Source organism: Mastomys coucha, unplaced genomic scaffold, assembly GCF_008632895.1.
Source record: "Mastomys coucha isolate ucsf_1 unplaced genomic scaffold, UCSF_Mcou_1 pScaffold16, whole genome shotgun sequence".
In the NCBI taxonomy this organism is placed as follows: Eukaryota; Metazoa; Chordata; class Mammalia; order Rodentia; family Muridae; genus Mastomys; species Mastomys coucha.
The window spans coordinates 38,558,437-38,578,056 of NW_022196898.1; the positions used below are offsets into that span (position 1 = coordinate 38,558,437).

General features: G+C 43.9%; 1 protein-coding gene across 2 annotated transcripts in view; it reads left to right on the forward strand.

The window, feature by feature from the left end:
* Window positions 1-5,872, forward strand: part of Kcnn3 (potassium calcium-activated channel subfamily N member 3) — a 154,970-nt gene extending 149,098 nt beyond the window's left edge. For both annotated transcript variants that reach the window (XM_031374530.1, XM_031374531.1), the window contains one exon: window positions 1,015-5,872. In XM_031374530.1, the coding sequence (XP_031230390.1) occupies window positions 1,015-1,311 (297 nt within the window). In that variant the 3' untranslated portion in view covers window positions 1,312-5,872. The remainder of the gene's footprint in view (window positions 1-1,014) is intronic.
* Window positions 5,873-19,620: the final 13,748 nt, after the last annotated feature.

Genomic DNA, 19,620 nt, shown 5'->3' on the forward strand with positions numbered 1-19,620 from the left:
TCACAGGGTCTCTGTGCAGGAAGCTCTGATAACAGGAGGGACCCAAGAACAGCATGTGACAGGGGCAGGAGGCCATCAGGAGTACCCTCGATGCCACATTTGCTAGGCAGCATGGGAGGCACACCTGTTCTGAAGAGTCAAGTGTCATCTTCTTAACCAAGACCTCAGCCAGGTCAGGCGGCCTTAAAAGAAGCAACCTGATCCAGGTCTTTTCTACCTCCTCTGGAGCCAAGGAGCAGATGGGAGGCTCCTCAGCAGGGCAGCCCTTTGTGGTCCAGGATCATGCCCGAGGCAGTAATTGCATTTTATATTCTGACTGCTGGATAGAAAGGGGGTGGGGAGGGGATGCAATCTCATAACTATATGTAGTTATTAACTCCAATTTTATAAGGAGCCGGGGTAGGAGAGGTTAAGTGGCCTGCTAGTGAGCTGAAGACTTGCACTTGAACCTTGACTTGTTAATTATGAGTCTACGGCATTGGCCAACCTCATCCTCAGTATCTTCTGTTGAATCATTAGATGCCAGCCCTCTGTACGAGTCTGAGAACCATTTAGAGCCATATTCAATTTAAGAAAGGGGAAGCATTTTTTTTTCTTCCATGCATATTTGCTATTTAAAATTGATTACTAAGTTGGGCATAGTGGTGCATATCCTTAATCCCAGCACTCAGGGAACAGAAACAGGCAGATCTCTGTGAGTTCAAGGCCAGCTGGGTCTGCATACTGAGTTCCAGGCCACCCACATGAGTATATAGTGAAACCCTGTATCAAAAGAGCAAAACAAAACAAATTACAAAGTTGATCATCAATATCTATTCCTTTTAGAAAAAGAGAAAAAAAGTGCCTACCCCACCCTGTCCATCACCTGGAAAGGCCTAGAATTCTCCTTTGGTGACATGGGAGGCAGCTGGGCAGAGGTGGCTCCTGCTGCAGGGTGGAGGACATTTCATCTTCCCATGACAGATTCCTCTGTGGTGATGGTCCTCTTCCTGTCTTTCCCTTCGTCTCTCCCAGATGCAGAACGTCATGTATGACTTAATCACGGAGCTCAATGACCGGAGTGAAGACCTAGAAAAGCAGATCGGCAGCCTGGAGTCCAAGCTGGAGCACCTCACGGCCAGCTTCAATTCCTTGCCCCTGCTCATCGCAGATACCCTGCGCCAGCAGCAGCAGCAGCTGCTCACTGCCTTCGTGGAGGCCCGGGGCATCAGTGTGGCCGTGGGAACTAGCCACGCCCCTCCCTCTGACAGCCCTATCGGGATCAGCTCCACCTCTTTCCCAACCCCATACACAAGTTCAAGCAGTTGCTAAATAAAACTCCCCTCTCCAGAAGCGTTACCCATAGGTCTTAAGATGCAAAATCAACTCTCTCCTGGTCGCTTTTGCTGTCAAGGAAGTTTCGGACCAGGGAACCAGAAAGAAGAGAGATGGAGCTGATGAGCTGACTCACGTTCTTTCAGCGTGCTTTGTTCGCTATGCCTTGAAACCAGAAATCTAATCTCTGTTTAGGTGCCTCTACTTGGGAGCTGGAAGAGGAGGTGACGGGAAGCAACGCCTCTGTCAGGGCCCTTGCTGCAGAGTTGGAGGAGAACAGAAATCCCTGCTCGATCTCAGGTTTTCACAGGGAGGTGGGGAGGGGCAGCCACTCTGAAGCAGCTGAGAGGGAAGCCAGCCAAAGTTGGGTGTGCTGGGCAAGGGTGGTATTAGGTTTGGGGAATGGGTTCCTGGCTGCCTTGGGACCTCAGCTCACCTGTCCTGTCCTTTTGTCTAAGGAGGCCTCTGGGTGTCAAAAATAAAAGAGTGCCACCCAGAACTTTCCAAAATGGACATACCCAAATTAGACTGGGGAGAGTGGTGATGTAGACAAATAAAAAGCCAGATTTTCCATCCAATAATACTATCCAACATATACACACACAGATGTTCAGTCCAGGTCCTCTCTGTCTGAGTTGAGCCCAGATGAAAGGGACCTGGTACCTCTGCTTTGCACACAGGAAGCAAGCTCTGACTCTGCATTGAAGATGATGCGTGGGGTGTGTTTAGTTGAGGACGTTAGCAGGTATTGGCCACATTCTGAGCTTCACTGAAGATGCAGGTCCCTCTGTCACAGTGTCCTGGGTGTGCATGTGGCCTGATTCAAATGTATGCCAACCCCACACTGGAGAACTAAGCGGCCTTCTAAAAACAACAGCTTTTGAAGAGGTTTCTTCCAGCCAAATAAGCTGTGTGCCGATGGAACCCATGTTCCCAGGTGTCTGTGTGGGAGAGGAGGAGACATGTGTGCCCAGTGCCACCATAGTGAATGGATCTTCAGCTGGCAGCAGGTTCCAGCCAGAGATGTAGGAGTATAGAAGGATCAGTGCCTAACCCTGCTAGGTTGGGAGGAGAAAGGTAGAGAGTGGCTCCTGTGGTCCCTTCTACCTTACCTGACATCATCTCAAAACGAAACACTGTGAGAACACCAGAAGCCCTAGGGACGTGTGTGTAAAGTGAGAGGACACATTTGTTGGAAGCTTGTTCCTATTGTGCCACATTCATCTTGGAGCAAAACCTACTCCACTGAGAGACTCCAGAAACAAGCAGATCCTGGATAGGGACAGACACTTGCTTTTTTTTCTCCATTGCTCTGAGATCTGACCATACACACAGCTGTGGGAAAGCTATTGAGTTTTATCACTTCTCCCATCCAGAGGTCTTCGATTTCTGCTTATAAGAAATTACACATGGAATATTTCATCCATCTTTTGGTAGGACAAAGGGATGTTATCTGTGTATAGTTGCTGTCTTGAGAGTAGCCCCGTGACAGGCTATCACAGCCCCTGGAGGCGTTGCCTTACTATGGGCATCTTTCTTGTGCAGTGCTGGGCCTGGTCCTCTCAGAGCAGGGAATTGCTGGACAGTGAGGCAGACAACTGTGGCACGGAAGATATGCCTTGGTTTTTTGTTTGTTTGTTGCTAAGCCTCTTGTTTGTCCTTCTGTCTTGCTGCTGCTGTCTCGTGTCTTGTTTCCGCAGAGCTAGAGACCAGACTTGCAGCTTCATGCATGTTAAACAAGTGCTATTCCACTCAACCACACCCCAGCCTACTGCTGTTGTCTTAATGGCCTATCTTCTTAATGGTCTATCTTGATCGCTCCCTCGAGCATTTTCATTAGCTGTTTTGCACACCAGAGAGGCCACATTTGTCGTTAGCATTTAATTCTTTTTACTTGTTCTTTTAATTATTAATTATCTGGAAGATTATTTTTATCCTGAGAATGGTATTCCTGTTTTCAGTTTAACCATACCTACAGGCAGATATACAGATGAAATAGCCATGTACCTTCTTTGTAGCATTGGTTTGCATTTCACAAAATGAAGGCTGCTGATGGGCCCACTTACTGGTCATTTGACCTACAGCCCTCAACTGTTTTCCTTGCTCTCTGTTGCATCTTGCTGGGATCCTGTGCTGTGTGGCCATAAGCATGGCACATCTAGGATTTAGTTCCCATGTCACACAAATGACAAGCAAGATCCCATCGTGTCCCCTGCCGTGTATCCATCTTGGTCTGAACATAGTCTGCAATCTGTCTTTTTGTTGATATTCTTGCTAAGTAAACTCTGAAGGCAAAGCTAGTGATGCTAGTCAAGAGGATGGCTCAAGCTGTTTCAGGAGGGTACCACTAGCATTAGAGAGAGACATGGGCATTTGTAGGGTGGCCTGGCCCATTGGTATTGCAATAGGTCTCTGTGGTCTTATCTCTAGCAAAAGAATATACCTCGAGAAAAGTGACAGGACCAGAGGCCGGCTCTGTGATGGTAAATGAGCTGCTGCTTCTCTGTCCTAATATTGCAGCTTCATGAAGGAAGTAATAATTCTCTTGCAAATATAATCGACCCTTGATGACCTAGGTATTGAGGATCCTGGTTAGCACACCCAGACGTATCCCTGCGGGGAGGAGGCTAGTGAGTTCTAAGGCTATGTGGTAGTGGAAGAGGCCTGAGTCTCTAGAGTGGGCTGCAATTTAAAACTATGAATTACTATAATTTTGCTCTAGCCCTGAAGTGGTCCAATTCTATTCACTCCTAGAAGGCTGACCAATGGCAGAGGCCCTCCTAGCATCTTTCCAGGAATGCAATAGCAGACAGAAGCACTCCAATATTTCCCCAAATATCTGGACACTTGAATTAAAAATATAGAGCCACCCTGTCATTGCTTAAGCCATATTATTGCTTCATGTACTGTGAAGTCAGGGATGTACTGTGATACTTTAAGACCACTGAGCTCAGTGGGATTTCAGGACATAGCATCAGTTGGTAATTTACACCCGACTAGAAGCCCATTCCTCCTTAGATTGACATCCAAATAAGAATTTGCACCTTTGACTCAAAGGCTGCGTGTGTGATCATCATCAATAAATCATCATGAAGTGTCTGTGAGCCATTCTTACCACCTCCATAAAGTATAACTCCATGACATCATGTCTCAAGATATGACCCAAATGAATGAGAGGGGCTATAGCCATGCATCAGCAGTGACTGTGACCCCAACAGGGTCCTGTGCTGAAACAACAACCTTGTAATTTAGAAGACATAGAAACTATATGTGAAAGCTAGCCCTTGAACAGCACAGCATTGATAAATAATGATTTCATTGTATCTGGAGAGTTTCCCCTTATAAAGAAGTCATGGAAAGAAGAAAACAAGTGATACAAAATCAGAGTAGGGAAAAGTCAGAAACTGGAGTCATATATCCCACCAATATGTCTCAGTTTGTGTGTATTTAAAAGTGAAGATGAATTAATATTATGTTCAAAGTATTCCATAAACGACAAAATGAGATCGCTATTGCTAGCACAGCAGCCTTGACTGACTAGCTAACCCATACTTAGATGTTACATTTGAATGTAGTAATAGTTACCAAAAAGTAATTACTGCACCCCAGATAGGTAGTGATTTGCAGGGAGAAATATGGGGTTTGTGCACAGTTCAGGAAGCCCCCCCTCCTCCAGAGGATGACAAACAATGTATCCCAAATCAAGAGTCAGTGTTTCATCTCAAAACAGACACCCTGGCTACTGCTAGAGAAACCTGGCTGAGACACTGTGACACTACCAGCAGGTTCCGGACTTTTTAAACTACTGCTTTTAAATGCTCAAATAGGTTCCCACTTCATCCAGTCACTCTACTTCCCCCAAAGCTACTAGAAGCAGATTAAGGATCCATTAGTGGTCATTTTGCTGTTCCTGTTGACTTCATGGTCTTTTGGTTTCAGTCCCTTAGATGGCTATCTGGAGGCTTCCCGGCAGATATGAACAGTTCATTCTCTCCCCTGTAGCCAGCTGGTTTGTTCACCCTTGGACAGTATCTCTTCCTTCTCCACTACTGCCAAAGCAAGCATTTGTGGAATAGGACTATACCTAAAACGGGGGAATGGAGGGGTAGTGCTAGTGTCTGCCTATGGTAATAGGAAGCTTGCGTCAGGCTGCATGAATAGTCACCGATGGTAAACTCTTGCCAGACAAGGAATATGTAGTCTTTTGTTGAACTAGGCCACAGCTTATGAACATGTGTTCTGTGCAGTAGTCTATAGGCAACCACAGAGGGGGATGTAACTGTGATCTTTTTGTCTTACGCCATTACTGGAAACGCCCACACATGAACTGGAGTTCCCTCGGAACAACATTGTCAAATCTTCAACAGACGACCTCCGAACCAGGTGCCACGAGCCCTGCACAGCTGTTTACACATTGAGACACGTATTCTGGAAGCTGCAAGCAACCTCGGGCCTGGACTGACAAGAGACCTTGTGACCAATCAAGCTGGTGGAGGAAAAGCACAAAATTCAATACCAACCTCTAGTTAAGATCCCAAAGAGATGCTGACATTTCTGGCAAAAAAAAAAAAAAATAAAATAATAATAATAAATAATAATAAATAAATAGGAACAGTGACAAATAAAAAATGAATCTGATTGGAACAGCCAACATCCACCTTCCCAGAGGGAGGACGGGGCTAAGTGACATTGTCCAGCTGTGTCACTTCTCGGATCCCAACCAGAGCGGACCCACCTTCATCATATCTGGTGTTTAATGGCGCAACAGAGTGATCGATTTAGTCCCAGACTCTCCATTCTGTGCTGGCCACAAGAGAACAACATACTCGAGTGATAGGATGTTGATGGAAGAACCATTTTCATAGCAAACTCAGAAATGGAGGTGTTTATATTCCAAACCAGATGGGCTTCAGTATGAATTTGCATCTTGCCTCTGTACTGCTTGCTATTTTTTAATGATAGGAGAAAGCATAACAGTTTATTTTAAATATGAAATATATTGCTATATTATAAAATATATTGTAACTTTCGATTAACATTTTGTATTGAGCTAGTCTTTGGCAGGTTGGGTGACAGCCTGCTTTCTTTCCTAACAACTGTTTCTGAGTACACATCACTGTTAGCGGTCGCCTGACCCCCAAACCCAGGATCCTGGTTCCAGAGCAGGCCGGACGGCCATATTCTCATTCTCCAAGACAGAGCAGTAGAGACGAAAATAGCCCTGAGGTGAGCATAGAAGAATAATTCCACCCTAAATTCTATCAAGCCATTTCAGAAGCGATTTGTAAAGCCATTACTCCTTAAGTAGCTGTCAACAGTTTAGTAAAATCATAGACTCTGTCTATCTAAATGCAAAGGGCCCATTCTGTAAGTTTTTCGCCTCAGGCACAGCCAACCAGCTTTCCTCTGGCAACATCAGAACTGGGCATTAGAAAAAGAGTCTTGTTTACTTTGCCTCAAAATACTCAAAATTCTCAGCATTGAGTTTCTCTATATAAGAGGACAACCGAGACTAGAATTCTCTCCAGGCAGGGCCCAGTGAGAACTGGAGGTGCAGATGTGCTTCTCCAAGTTGACACTCTCTTGGAGGAGAGTGTGGTTCAGGAAGGGGGAGATCATGGTTTCTGCAGTTTGTCTTCAGTGCTGGAGGAGGAGGCAGGATGTGCACAGCAAGTCCCAGTAAAGAGCCAGCTTCCTCATTTGCTATTTACTGTAGCTGGGGGGAGATGGTTCTGAGCATCGCATTTCCTCTTCATGGCAAAAGTAAGCAGTTCATGAAACCTACTCCCTCCTTCTCGATACAGTACCTGAGATATACGAGTAGAGTTACAGAGTTCCTTCCTTTGAATTGCCAGGGTCCTGTTTTATATTAAAGTGGATGAAGGATGTCTTCCCTAAATCCTCACATCTCCCGATGAGGACCTTACTTACCGGCATCACTTCTGAACTACACAGGATAGGTGCAGACCAGGTAGCATCAGTGGAGAGTTACCTGCCTACCTCTTCCCTTCGCAAACCCTGGAAGTGCACACAGATCCACAGATCGTGCAAAACTGTGGGTGCTGCCCTGGGAAAGAGACTAGAAGCCTCTAAGTTTCCCTGAACTTCAGCTGTAGCACCTGTTAGTCATGCCAGATGTCAGACACGTTTCTAAACATCTGATTTTCAATCAGCTGGAGTAGCCGGGGCAGTCTGTGTGAGCAAGTCATGTTTGTTTCTCTCAGCATCCGCATTATTCCTCAGTATGTGCTAGGCTGAGGCCTATTAAAGCCATCAGAACTCCAGGGCACCTGTTTTTAACACATCACTTACTCACTGGATAATGGAAATGAGCTAACTCTCAATTTGGTAATTGACTGAGAGATAATTGATTTGTTTCTTTATACATCTCCTGCTCAAAATGGAGCTGTCTATTTTGGCTTTTTCTTCTAGTGATCTATAGACTGGCTAAGATGTTTACATGTATAAAGAACACATATATTCTGGCCTTTCCCATCAAAGATATAACTCATTCACAATCAAGGAAACTAACCCAAATTCTAGTTTTGGCGGAAGCAAGCTCTGGGCAATAATTCATGTGTGTAGCCATATGCTAATCCTTGGTACTCAGGGTGAGAGCCAAAGACCAGCGGCATTCACATCCCCCACAAACCTGTCAGATACAGGCTCCGTGCCAGACCCATTCAATCACGCTTGGCATTTTAACCAGAGCTCCTGGTGATCTGTATGCAACCAACACTGAGAAGTGCTGGCCCCACCACACTGCAATGGTAATCAATAATTCAGCTATTTCTTTCTCAAATCTCAGTTACCAAATTGTTTGATGATAGACAGCTCTTATATGATTGTAAGGATAAAGATGGGTTTATGTGATTGTGAAGATAAAGATGGGTGTTATCTTAAAATTCCATTTGACATTGCACAGTTTAAATGATATACATGAACTGTACTTTCAGTTGGAGGTGACCTTTCTCTAGTCTGATGTAAAAAAAAACCACTCAAGTGACAGCTTGAGCCACCTCCAAGCCCCCTTTTAGACTATGGTCACGGGCCTTTAGAGTATAAGATGGAGCCATGGGCAAGTCCCTGGATAGAAGGTCCCAAGTCTCTCCTCAAGTCTCTCCTCAGCATACTGCAGAAATGGAACATTCCTGGTTCCCTGTCCCTCCATGAGGAAGCCAGCATCTCTCAGTGAGGACTCTCTTCTTGGGGACTAGAAAAAAAAAACTCAGTTCAGCCATTCAGACACATTCCTAATCTCCTGAGGCTTCTCTTATTTGTCGCATCAAGCAAGGTGGGCAAGGAGAGATGTGAATTCTGATATTGGCACCCTAAATTGATATGTACCCAGAAACAGTTATGTTCTACATTAATGGCTTTAACCTGTTCATTGTAAAAAGTGCCTTGGACTTCAATCTAAAGAGGTCAGTATAAATATGTATGTGTGTGTGATGTGTATGTAGGCAAATATTTACATATTTATACATACACAGGTGCATACACATATACCTGCACATTCATATATAATATATACATACATATATAAATGCTTCATAATATATCATATTGCTATTCACAGCTTCTTATTTTGTTTGGTCCTATGTTTATTTGTTTAGTGAGATCTTTACAAAGAAAGGTTCTATTTAGGACATGGATGTATTTTTTGTTTGTTTTTTACTTTTTATTAAAAAGGTAAAGGATATTAAAAGATAAAAAAAAAAGCAAAGTGCCTGAAAGTTTTGAATGGAGTTGTGATAAACTTTCACAAGTCACCAAAGAAGAAATTAATTTCCATTTGAGAAATATTTTTCTGTTTCTGAGACTTTGTTTTCCAGGAAGGAAGTGCACAAATAAGACTAGGTGAAGTGAGTCTATGCTGTCCATTAGAATCGACATCTGTAGTCTCTACAAGACAACTCTAAGATTTTCACACATCTGGGTGAGAAGGGCCTCCTCTCTGCGTGGCAGCGTGAGGTGGCTAGTGCTGGGACTGACTAGTCCCTGAGAGGCAGCATGGTTTGGCTGGGGGTGCTCTTTGTGTTCCTTACTGAGAAAAGGCAGGCTCTCTTGGGGGGGCGGGGGAGGGGGCTGTGCAGGGCTCAGACCTATGGCAGATGTAGCTCCTAACAACATCACCGGAAGTTCACTGGGAAGCCCCTCCTCCTGGCCGGGTTGGACCAGGTGATGGACAGCCCCTAACAAGCCTCCTGGAGCTCTCTGGGCCATGCCTTTCTATAGTGATGCTCCCAACCCCTCTGCCTGAGCCCCAGCCCCCACACTTAAAAGATAGGATCAAAAGCTCCAGAGGGGTTTTTAGGTTCCCAGGGCCCAGCTCACCATCTGAAGATGCATCATGTACTTTTTCAAACCAGTTAAGTCTGTCTAGCAGCCTATGGTGACACTCAGGCAGCAGCCAGGAGCAAGTCAGAGTTCAGATTCTGCAGTCGCAAGGGTAAAGTGAAATTCCATCTGTGATCATAGGCAGTTAGCAGGAAGACCCTGTGCGCATCTGGGAACCAGAAAGACAACCACATCCAACAGCTTCGCCCTGCAGGCACATACAGAGGATTGGCACTTGAAAGGTCTGAGCACAGGAGATACACAGGAAACAGAGTTCCTGACCTGATACCCTGGACCCTTATTTTCCTTTCTATGAATTTTTCAGAGCTCTGCATAGAAACTTATCGCTATCACGTGACTGGGATGCTTTCATGTAGAGGACTTAATATTTGGAAAATTTTCTAGCTTCTAGACCAAAAACTTTTTTTTCAAAAACTCATCTATTTCTATTGCTGCTCATTCCTGAGAAGTCTATCCTGAAAATTCCCTATAAACAAATGTATTTTCTGACTCCATGATAACTAAACAATCATCATTTATGTTTCTAATTTGTAACATTTCCTGGTTAACAGGAACCCTGGGGCCCAGCCCCCATAGATCACTCGGCTTCTCATCCATGCACCCCCAGGTGCTAAGTTACTTGTTCCGCTTGTTCCGTTTAACTCCTCACCTCGGTGAGCCACTTGCTGCCCAATTTCCTGTGGCCTCATTTTTCCCACTAGGAGAATGGGTATACTATATGACATCCTCCCTCCCAGGTTTAAGTCAGTAAATTTAGGTCATGAGTGTGTGTACTGTGTGTGTGTGTATACTGTGTGTGTACTGTGTGTGTGTATTGTGTGTGTACTGTGTGTGTGCTGTGTGTGTACTATGTGTGTGTATACTCTGTGTGTACTGTGTGTGTACTGTGTATGTGTACTGTGTGTGTACTGTGTATGTGTACTGTGTGTGTACTGTGTGTGTGTACTGTGTGTGTATTGTGTGTGTACTGTGTGTATGATGTGTGTGTACTATGTGTGTGCATACTATGTGTGTACTGTGTGTGTACTGTGTGTGTGCATACTATGTGTGTACTGTGTGTGTACTGTGTGTGTGTACTGTGTATGTGTACTGTGTATGTGTACTGTGTGTGTACTGTGTGTGTGCTGTATGTGTATATTGTGTGTGTGTACTGTGTGTACTGTGTGTACTGTGTATATACTGTGTGTGTATGTGTACTGTGTATGTGTACTGTGTGTGTGTATACTGTGTGTATGTGTACTGTGTGTGTACTGTGTGTACTGTGTGTGTACTGTGTATGAGTACTGTGTGTGTACTGTGTATGTGTACTGTGTATGTACTGTGTGTGTACTGTGTGTGTACTGTGTATATACTGTGTGTGTATGTGTACTGTGTATGTGTACTGTGTGTGTGTATACTGTGTGTGTACTGTGTGTACTGTGTGTGTACTGTGTATGAGTACTGTGTGTGTACTGTGTATGTGTACTGTGTATGTACTGTGTGTGTGCTGTGTGTGTACTGTGTATATACTGTGTGTGTATGTGTACTGTGTGTGTACTGTGTGTGTATTGCGTATGTGTACTGTGTGTGTACTGTGTGTGTGTACTGTGGGTGTACTGTGTGTGTGTACTGTGTGTGTACTGTGTGTGTACTGTGTATGTGTACTGTGTGTGTACTGTGTGTGTACTGTGTGTGTACTGTGTGTGTACTGTGTGTGTACTGTGTGTGTGCTGTGTGTGTACTGTGTGTGTGCTGTGTGTGTACTGTGTGTGTACTGTGTGTGTGTACTGTGTATGTATACTGTGTGTGTACTGTGTGTGTGTGCTATGTATATATACTGTGTGTGTACTGTGTATGTACTGTGTGTGTGTGTACTGTGTGTGTGTACTGTGTGTGTACTGTGGAGGGGTAGTTAGTAAGTTGAAAAATCTGGGGGAGACTACATTTCTTCTCTGTGCAAAGGATGGGAGTGTGACATCAAGGGGCTCAGTCTGTGACCTTCCTCACTCCTGCATGGATACTGAGGAACATGTATGAACATATGCTGTAGCATGTGCCAGTATATGACAGCATTTAATAAACAAGAGGAAAACAACACACACAACCTGCTAAAAATCAAGCAACTGTTTCTTCTCATCTCTTTCCTTTCCTCCTTTTTCTTTCTTTTTTTTTAAAGATAGATCACCCAAACTTAAGATCCTCAGCCTCCAGAGTGCTGGAGTTACATTTTCAGGATCTTTTAAAATCGTTTGTATGTGTGTGCACATGTGTGCATGTGGCCATGGAGGTTGAGAGTGATGTCTACAGACCTCCTTAGTTTCTCTACACACAATCTATTCATTGAGGCAGAGTCTCCAGCTGAACCCAGAACTTGCTCTTTCCATTATTCTGGCTAGTCAGCTTCCTTGAGGGATCCCCTGTTGGCACCTTCTGGGAGAACTGGAATTACTGGTGGATGCCAAGCCCATTCAGCATTTATGTATGTTCTGAGTATCTGAGGTCTGGTAGTCACTCTAACCACTGAGCCATCATCTCCCCAGCTTCTTAAACAGGAATTTTTAAAAGGAGGAATTTTTAGCTGAGCACTAATGTCTCATGCCTTTAATCTTAGCATATAGGAGGCAGAGGCAGGTGGATCTCTGTGAGTTTTAGGCAGCCAGAGGCAAATCCACCCCTATGTTCTGATATGTCTTAGGCAGTGACTCCAACAATCAGAGCAGAGATGGATGGCTTTGCCACACAGTACAAATCCCTCGGGAGCTTTAGAAACATATTCTCACTGGTCCACTTAGCCCTGTAGAGTCAACAGGATGTCTTGGGCGGTGCTTGTGTCCTGAAGGTGCTTCTAAGGGTTAGCAGGGTTGGCTGTGTGGGAATGGATGCTAGTGAAGGCATCTACCTGTGCCCAGCCTGGCCCCAAGTTCCTAGGAACTTTGCTTTCATTCAGTGGAGCAGCTGGGAGAAGAGGGTTATGGAAGGATACAATGTTGGGGGTGATTTTGCTTGATGCTTTTCTTTTCAATCCTGGGTGCACAAACCTGCACTGATTTGCATTCAAGTGCTGTTTGCTTAAGCAAACAATGCCACCAGGTTACCCTGGCTCAGAGGCTCTCCATATGGCTGCTCTGGCTTCTGCTGGCACAGCCGGTCTGGACATCATGGCTTTCTTTGGCCTTACCCCCAAAAGATGATGGGGGGAGGATCATATTTTTTTCTTTTATTTTTTTCTTTTATTGAGACAAGGTTTCTCTGTGTAGCCCTGGCTGTCCTAGAACTCGCTCTATAGATCAAGCTGGCCTTGAACTCATAGAGATCCACATGCCTTTGCTTCCTAAGTACTGGAACAAAAGGCGTGTTCCAACATCACCCAGCCTGGCATCTTTTATTAGGGAAAAAAAGTTAAAATTAAAAATAACACTCTGTCCCTGCTAGCAGGTATGTCATTGAAAAAAATGTATTGGCTGTTACACCCATTTGTCTTTTCAAAATTACATCCAATCATAATAAAATTCTGTCTCTTACCTTGAAAAAAAATGAAGCCATTATTACATTACATATAATTGAGTGTTAGAAAGCAGAGCATTAGGATGCAAAGGTGGCTCCAGTTCTTCCAAATGGACAATTCGACTAACTGCAGGGCACCGGGGGATCATGGGTAAGATGATTCCTGCAGGCCAACAGATATAGAACAGTCCAAGAGAGGAGAATCATGGTGTCTTAGTTAGGGCTTCATTGCCATGACAGGACAACTCTTCTAAGGACAACATTTAATTGGGGCTGGCTTACAGGTTCCTAGGTTCAGTCCATTATCATCATGGCTGGAAGCATGGCAGCATCCTGGAAGACATGGTAGTAGAAGAGTGGAGAGTTCTACATCTTGATCAGAAGGCAGCCAGCAGGAGACTGTCTTCCGATGGCAGCCAGGCTGAGGCTCTGATTCTACTGGCCAGACTTGAGCATATATGAAACCTCAAAGTCCCACCTCCATAGTGACACACTTCCTCTAACAAGGCCAGACCTCCTCTGATAAGACCACACCTCCTAATAGTACTACTTCCCATGGGCCAAGCATATTAAAACCACCACACATGGCTTCAACTTCCAGGAAAAGGCTCATGTATATGTCTATCAACAGTAACAAAGGGAGAAGGGGCTGGAGAGATGACATAGCTGCTGAGAGCACTGGCTGATCTTGCAGAAGACCCTGTTTCAATTACCAACATCCACATGGCAGGTCATAACCAACCATCTGTAACTCTAGTTCCAGGGTATCTGACATCCTTCTCTGGTCCAAGGGTACCAGGTACACACATGCACATACACAGACACAGCAAAACATTCATACTCACAAACAAAATAAAATAAGCAACAAGGCACTGGCCCTAAAACTCAGGTGCTGGTGAGAAGATCAGACTGTCCATCTATCCAGCTCACAGCCCTTGCTGCCTATATTAGTTTCTTAGTTGTTTGCTATGGCAAAAGGGCTTGTTTTGGCTCATGGTTTGAGAGCACAGCCCATCAAGGTAGGAAAAGCGGGACCTTGAGGCATCCGGTCACGCTGTACCCACAGTCAGGAAGCAGAAAGCGGTGGATACTGCCGCTCAGCTCACTTTCCCCCTTCTCTGCAGTCCAGAAGCAAGGTCCTCAGAACGATGGACATTTAAGATGACTCTCCCCACCACTACCACTCAGTAAAACCTCTTTAAGACCCTCCTCAACAGACATCCCGTAAGTTTATAACCTAGGTAACTCTGAATCCCATCAAGTTGACAATAAAAACTCACATCACATCACCTTTCTCTTAGGAAGTGAAAGTTCAGGAGGGGCAACCTTCCTGAAATCACTGAGACACTGAAAAACCAAAACAGAAGCCGCGTCTTGTCATCCTGACACAGAGGGAGTGAGGCTTGACCACATAGCAAGCATTGGTTCATGATCCACCTGCTTCTACCTTGAGAGTTCTGGGATTACAGGGGTGTGTGTGAGGAAACCTGACTCTGAGGGTGCTTTCTATGCTGGTACAGTAAACGCAGACCCCACCTAGAACCTCACCAAGTTCTCCTTAGCTTTCTCCTCATTCAGTAATTGGCTGTCGAGATTGTTAAAAAGAAGAGGCCCTGCTTCCCCACACACATATCCAAGTTCAAGTACGGAAGCTCCCTCAGAGAGCTTCCGTGTGCATATTGTCTACTTCGATTAATTTGCCGTGTATTTTATATTCCAGAAGTGTTGATCACTTTCAGAGTTTAGATCATTAAAGGAATTTAGAGTTAATACTCACAAAGCTACAAGAACCCCTACCGGTTAGGAGACACCAAATTAGATTACTAAAATGATGCAAATTTATATCCAGCGTCACAGTGGATTAGGCTAATGGCGGCCAAGGTTATTAGCCCCCGTTGTAGCGTTGTAGCCACGACTGCTGCAAATCGCATGAGAAAATTAGCATAAATTAGCTTCATCTTTTTGCAGCTTGAATTTGAAATTTACGCTTTATTATTTTTTTTCTAGAAACAAGTTACATTTAATCACACCTCTTAAAATGCAGCTCTGTCTCCTAGAAGCCCAAAGGTGAAAAAGAAAAAAAATATGTACACTATATGTTATCACTGCCTACAGACAATTATCTTTTTACTGAGTTAAAGCTGCCTTCCAAATCTGTTCTGCCTCCAGCTTCCAAGCCCTGGGTATCACTTGAAAGCAGTCAAGTTTATATTAGAGAACACTGGGTTAGATACCCACACCCCAGTCACTCTTCTTCCGAAGTATCAGGTCTATGGTAGTAGGTGCCTGCAAGCTGCGATTCCCTTCTAAAGATGCCCTCCTTACTCCCACCTTTTGGAATGAGAAGATAGATCCACAGCAGAGCCTGAACTTCAACATTTAGAAGTTCCAGCAAATTGACTCTCAATTGATTTCTTACAGATTTTTTTCTAAGAATACTAATGCAATATTTACTTGGCTCACAAATTTGATACCAGAGGACCCTGTTTGGTTTTGGTCCAAATAAGAAAACACTCACCACCCATGATCAGAACAAAGAAAAGAGGGATCAGCATCTTTAGTTCTGTTTTGAGCTTATGGCTGAGAAAGTCAGAGGACACTTACATGTTGCCACCACAGCACCTCCCCCAAGCCCTCTGGATGGCACTATATACAGATTTCATTGGTAAAGTCACTTTCCTCCTTTCTCCCACTATACGGTGCTCCCTGATTTGTGGTGGGCATAGCCAACCTAAGACCATCAGGGTGCCTTGTCAACTAGCCGACTGAACCAATCCCAGACCCAAAGCTTAAGCTGGAGCTTTTAGAAAAGTCCCTTTGGCTCAGGAAGACCTGGCAGACGGACGTGGCACTGTGTGGAACATGAGGATGAAGCTTAAAGCATCAAAGACTAAAAGGAGTGCAGGATACACAGGGACCCTGGGTAGCACAAGAAGAAATACCTACTGGGCCTCGTCCCTGCTTCCTGGCAGAGATTCTAAATGCTGCACCCTCCCCTGTTGCAGCCTTCTTTTCTGCTGTTTTGTCTTTGACTCTGGTTCCTGACTCAAGGCCCCTAAATTCCAGAGAATTTCCAGAGCAGAAGAGTGTCTTTCACTCCTAACGAAGTGTGTCTTGCTGAGCACCTGGATAGCTTCAGAAAGGCCATGCCTTAATTAGAAGTCTACTCCCACTTGGAGACTGCGTTAGTAACTCATCATGCCTTCATGATGAAACCTCTATGGGAAGCTTTCCTTGACAAGGAAAAAGCATGCCTCCGCATGCCGGGAGGGTGTTGTACTCTAGCCTCATAGATAGAAAACCCCTCACTCAGAATAACCCAGGACTTAAAGCATATATACCTATATATTCATTCACCTGTGTCCTCTATAACATCCGTCACAATAAACCCGAGCTATTCTGGAAGCATACTGAAAGCCAGGAACGGTACCGTATCCCAACTCTTCAACAGGCTGAGCCAAGGTGGTTTGCTTGAGCAGAGAAATTCAAGATGAGTCTGGACAGTACAGCTAGACATGGAACAGCTTGCCTGTAGTCCCAGTATTCAGGAGGCTGAGCACGAAGGGAGACTGGGGTCAGAATGGGCTACCGTGTGACTTCGAAGCCAGCCTGTATATAAAATGAGATGACAAAGTAGAGAGCAAGGAAAAGGCGGAGGGAGGGAGGAGAAGATGAAGGAGAGAAAGACTGAGGAGGAAGGGAAGAAGGAAGATGAGGGAAGAGAAAAAGAAAGAAGAAATGAATGAAAAAGGGTGGGCGTGGTGGCACATGTCTACAATTACAAAATTATAGACACTGGAGAAGCTGGATTAGGAGCTTCTGGCACTCTAGGGAGGCTGTGGCTATACTGTTGAGACCCTGTCTCAACAAGGAAGGAGGGAAGGAAGGGAGGGAGGGGGAGGGAGGGAGGGAGGGAGAGAGGGAAGGAGGGGGAGGGAAGGAAGGAGGGAGGGAAGAAGGAAGGAAGGAAGGGAATGTTTCTAAAACACAGAATGAAGAAGCACTGTAATTTTTGTGTTTATTTTATATGTGTGAGTGTTTTGCCTGCATGCATGTCTATACATGACATGTATACCTAGGTCACCAGAGGCCAGAAGAGAGCATCAGGTCACTTGTGACTGAAGCCATGGATGGTTGTGAGCTGCCGTTTGGGTTTTGGGAGACCCAGGTCCTCAGGAAGAGAAACCAGTTCTCTTAATTGCTGAGCTATCTCTCCAGCCCCATAAAGTACTTTTAAAAAGATGCAAATATATGTTAATCTAAAGAAAGTGAACACAGTTACATAAATAGCAGGTGGAAAAAATTTTAATATTAATGTAAAAAGTACTGGGTTCACAATAAAAGTATAACAATTCTAAAGGCAATGGTGTGTACATATATATATGTGAGTGTTTGTGTCTGTACAGTTGTGTGAGTGTGCGTGTGTGCGTGTACACACTGTAAGCAAGCTCAGCAAAACCATCAAATTAGATCACCCCTTGGGTAGAAAAACAGTTTATCTGGGGGACAAACTGCCAAACTATCTCACAAGAGTAGAAAGAGCAGCAGCTTTGTGGAAAGCCAGCGGGTTGCATATGATAGCAAGACGGGGTCTTCAAGCTAAGGCAGGCTGTTTGGGTTAAAGGAGAGAGATGCTTTGCCCATAGCAGTTGACCATTAGGGGTCAAGAGGGGAAGTAGTGGGTTTCCTGACAAACAAACCCCCACATTATGAGGTTTTGGGGGGATGTTGAATTTAGGTTTCTATTTACCCAATAATCTGGCCTGGGTTAGGCAAGACTGCCACATAGGACACTGTCAGCAGCACCGCCATTTTGGGGTCTGCTTTATGATCTAACCTGTGTGTGTGTGTGTGTGTGTGTGTGTGTGTGTGCACGCTGGTGAGACCAACAGACAAACATGGCTGTTATTCCTCTCATGCTGACCGTCTTGGTTTTGAGACAGGGTCTCTCATAGGCTTAGGACTCATCAAATAGGCTAGGCTGGCCATCCAGCCTGCTCCAAGGACATTAGTTTCTGCCTCTCCAAGTGCTGATATTACAAGTGACCACAACAACCCATGTTTCCAAGGGTTTTAGGGTATCAAACTGAGGTCTACATGCTTGCAAGGCAAGCAATTTACTGATCTAAATAAATCCCCAGCCGCCAAGTATACAAGCATTTAATAATGAATGCCAAGCCTGCAGAGCAAAGGTGTAGAATTATTTCAAAGCCCAGACAACCCTACAACTACAGCATGAAACGTTAATGTCTCTGAATATGTAGTAGATTAAACACACAAAAACTGTGAAAGGATAGAACACTCAAAAGGCTCAATGATCGCGTAATCTGTAGTACGCTGTATTTGTCCTGCGTGGGCTATCAATGGAGACTGACAATAAACGGATCCTAAAGAGAGTGCAGGTCATTTTGAAGGACTGGGACCAGGCAAACAGAAATTCCTGCCCACAATGTGACAGATACTCAAGCTGAGTAAAACAAAAATTAGCAACTGAAAGAATTCTTAATTAACAAATATAAATGATTCCTGAATCAAGGAATAAATCATAATGGAGATTTTAAACATAAAAACCCCGAAACATTAAAGAGACACAGTATTTCAAAATGAGTTTAGTACAACTTAAGGAATTTTAAGAATAACATGATAATTCCAAATAAGTAGAATGGACTTAACCATATGGCTCACAACTATCATGTGAATTTGAAAACAACTTGGGCTACAAAACAAGTTCAAGGTTAATGTGGGCAAAAAGTAAAATGAACAAATAGAAACAGTGAAAAAGTAATTAATTTTAAAAATTAATATATTATTAAAATATTAAATTTAATATTTTCTTTTACATTTATATAATTTATATATTTATATTATATGTATACAACATGTTTATGTATTTATATTTAATTAAGTATTAATATTAAATTTAATAATTAATATGAAACTACAACATATAATGTATTATAATAAAATATATAGGGGCTGGCGAGATGGCTCAGCGGGTAAGAGCACTGACTGCTCTTCCAAAGGTCCTGAGTTCGGATCCCAGCAACCACATGGTGGCTCACAACCACCTGTAATGAGATTGGATGCCCCCTTTTGGTGTGTCTGAAGACAGCTACAGTGAATTACGCTGGAGCGAGCGGGGGCTGGAGCAAGTGGGGCCAGCAAAAGGTCCTGAGTTCAATTCCCAGCAGTCACACACATGATAGCTCATGGCCATCCGTACAGCTACAGTGTACTCATACACATAAAAAATTTAAAAAAATAAATAAACAAATAAAAATAAATCTTTAAAAAAAATAAAATATATAACATTATATATGCTATATAACATTATATAGTGTCTATGTATATAGTATATATACAGTATATAGTATATATAATATTATATGTTGTATATTATGTTTAAAAGCCTGATGTTGATCCTTTGGAAAGACCTCTAGCAGAATTGAACAAGGAAAAAAA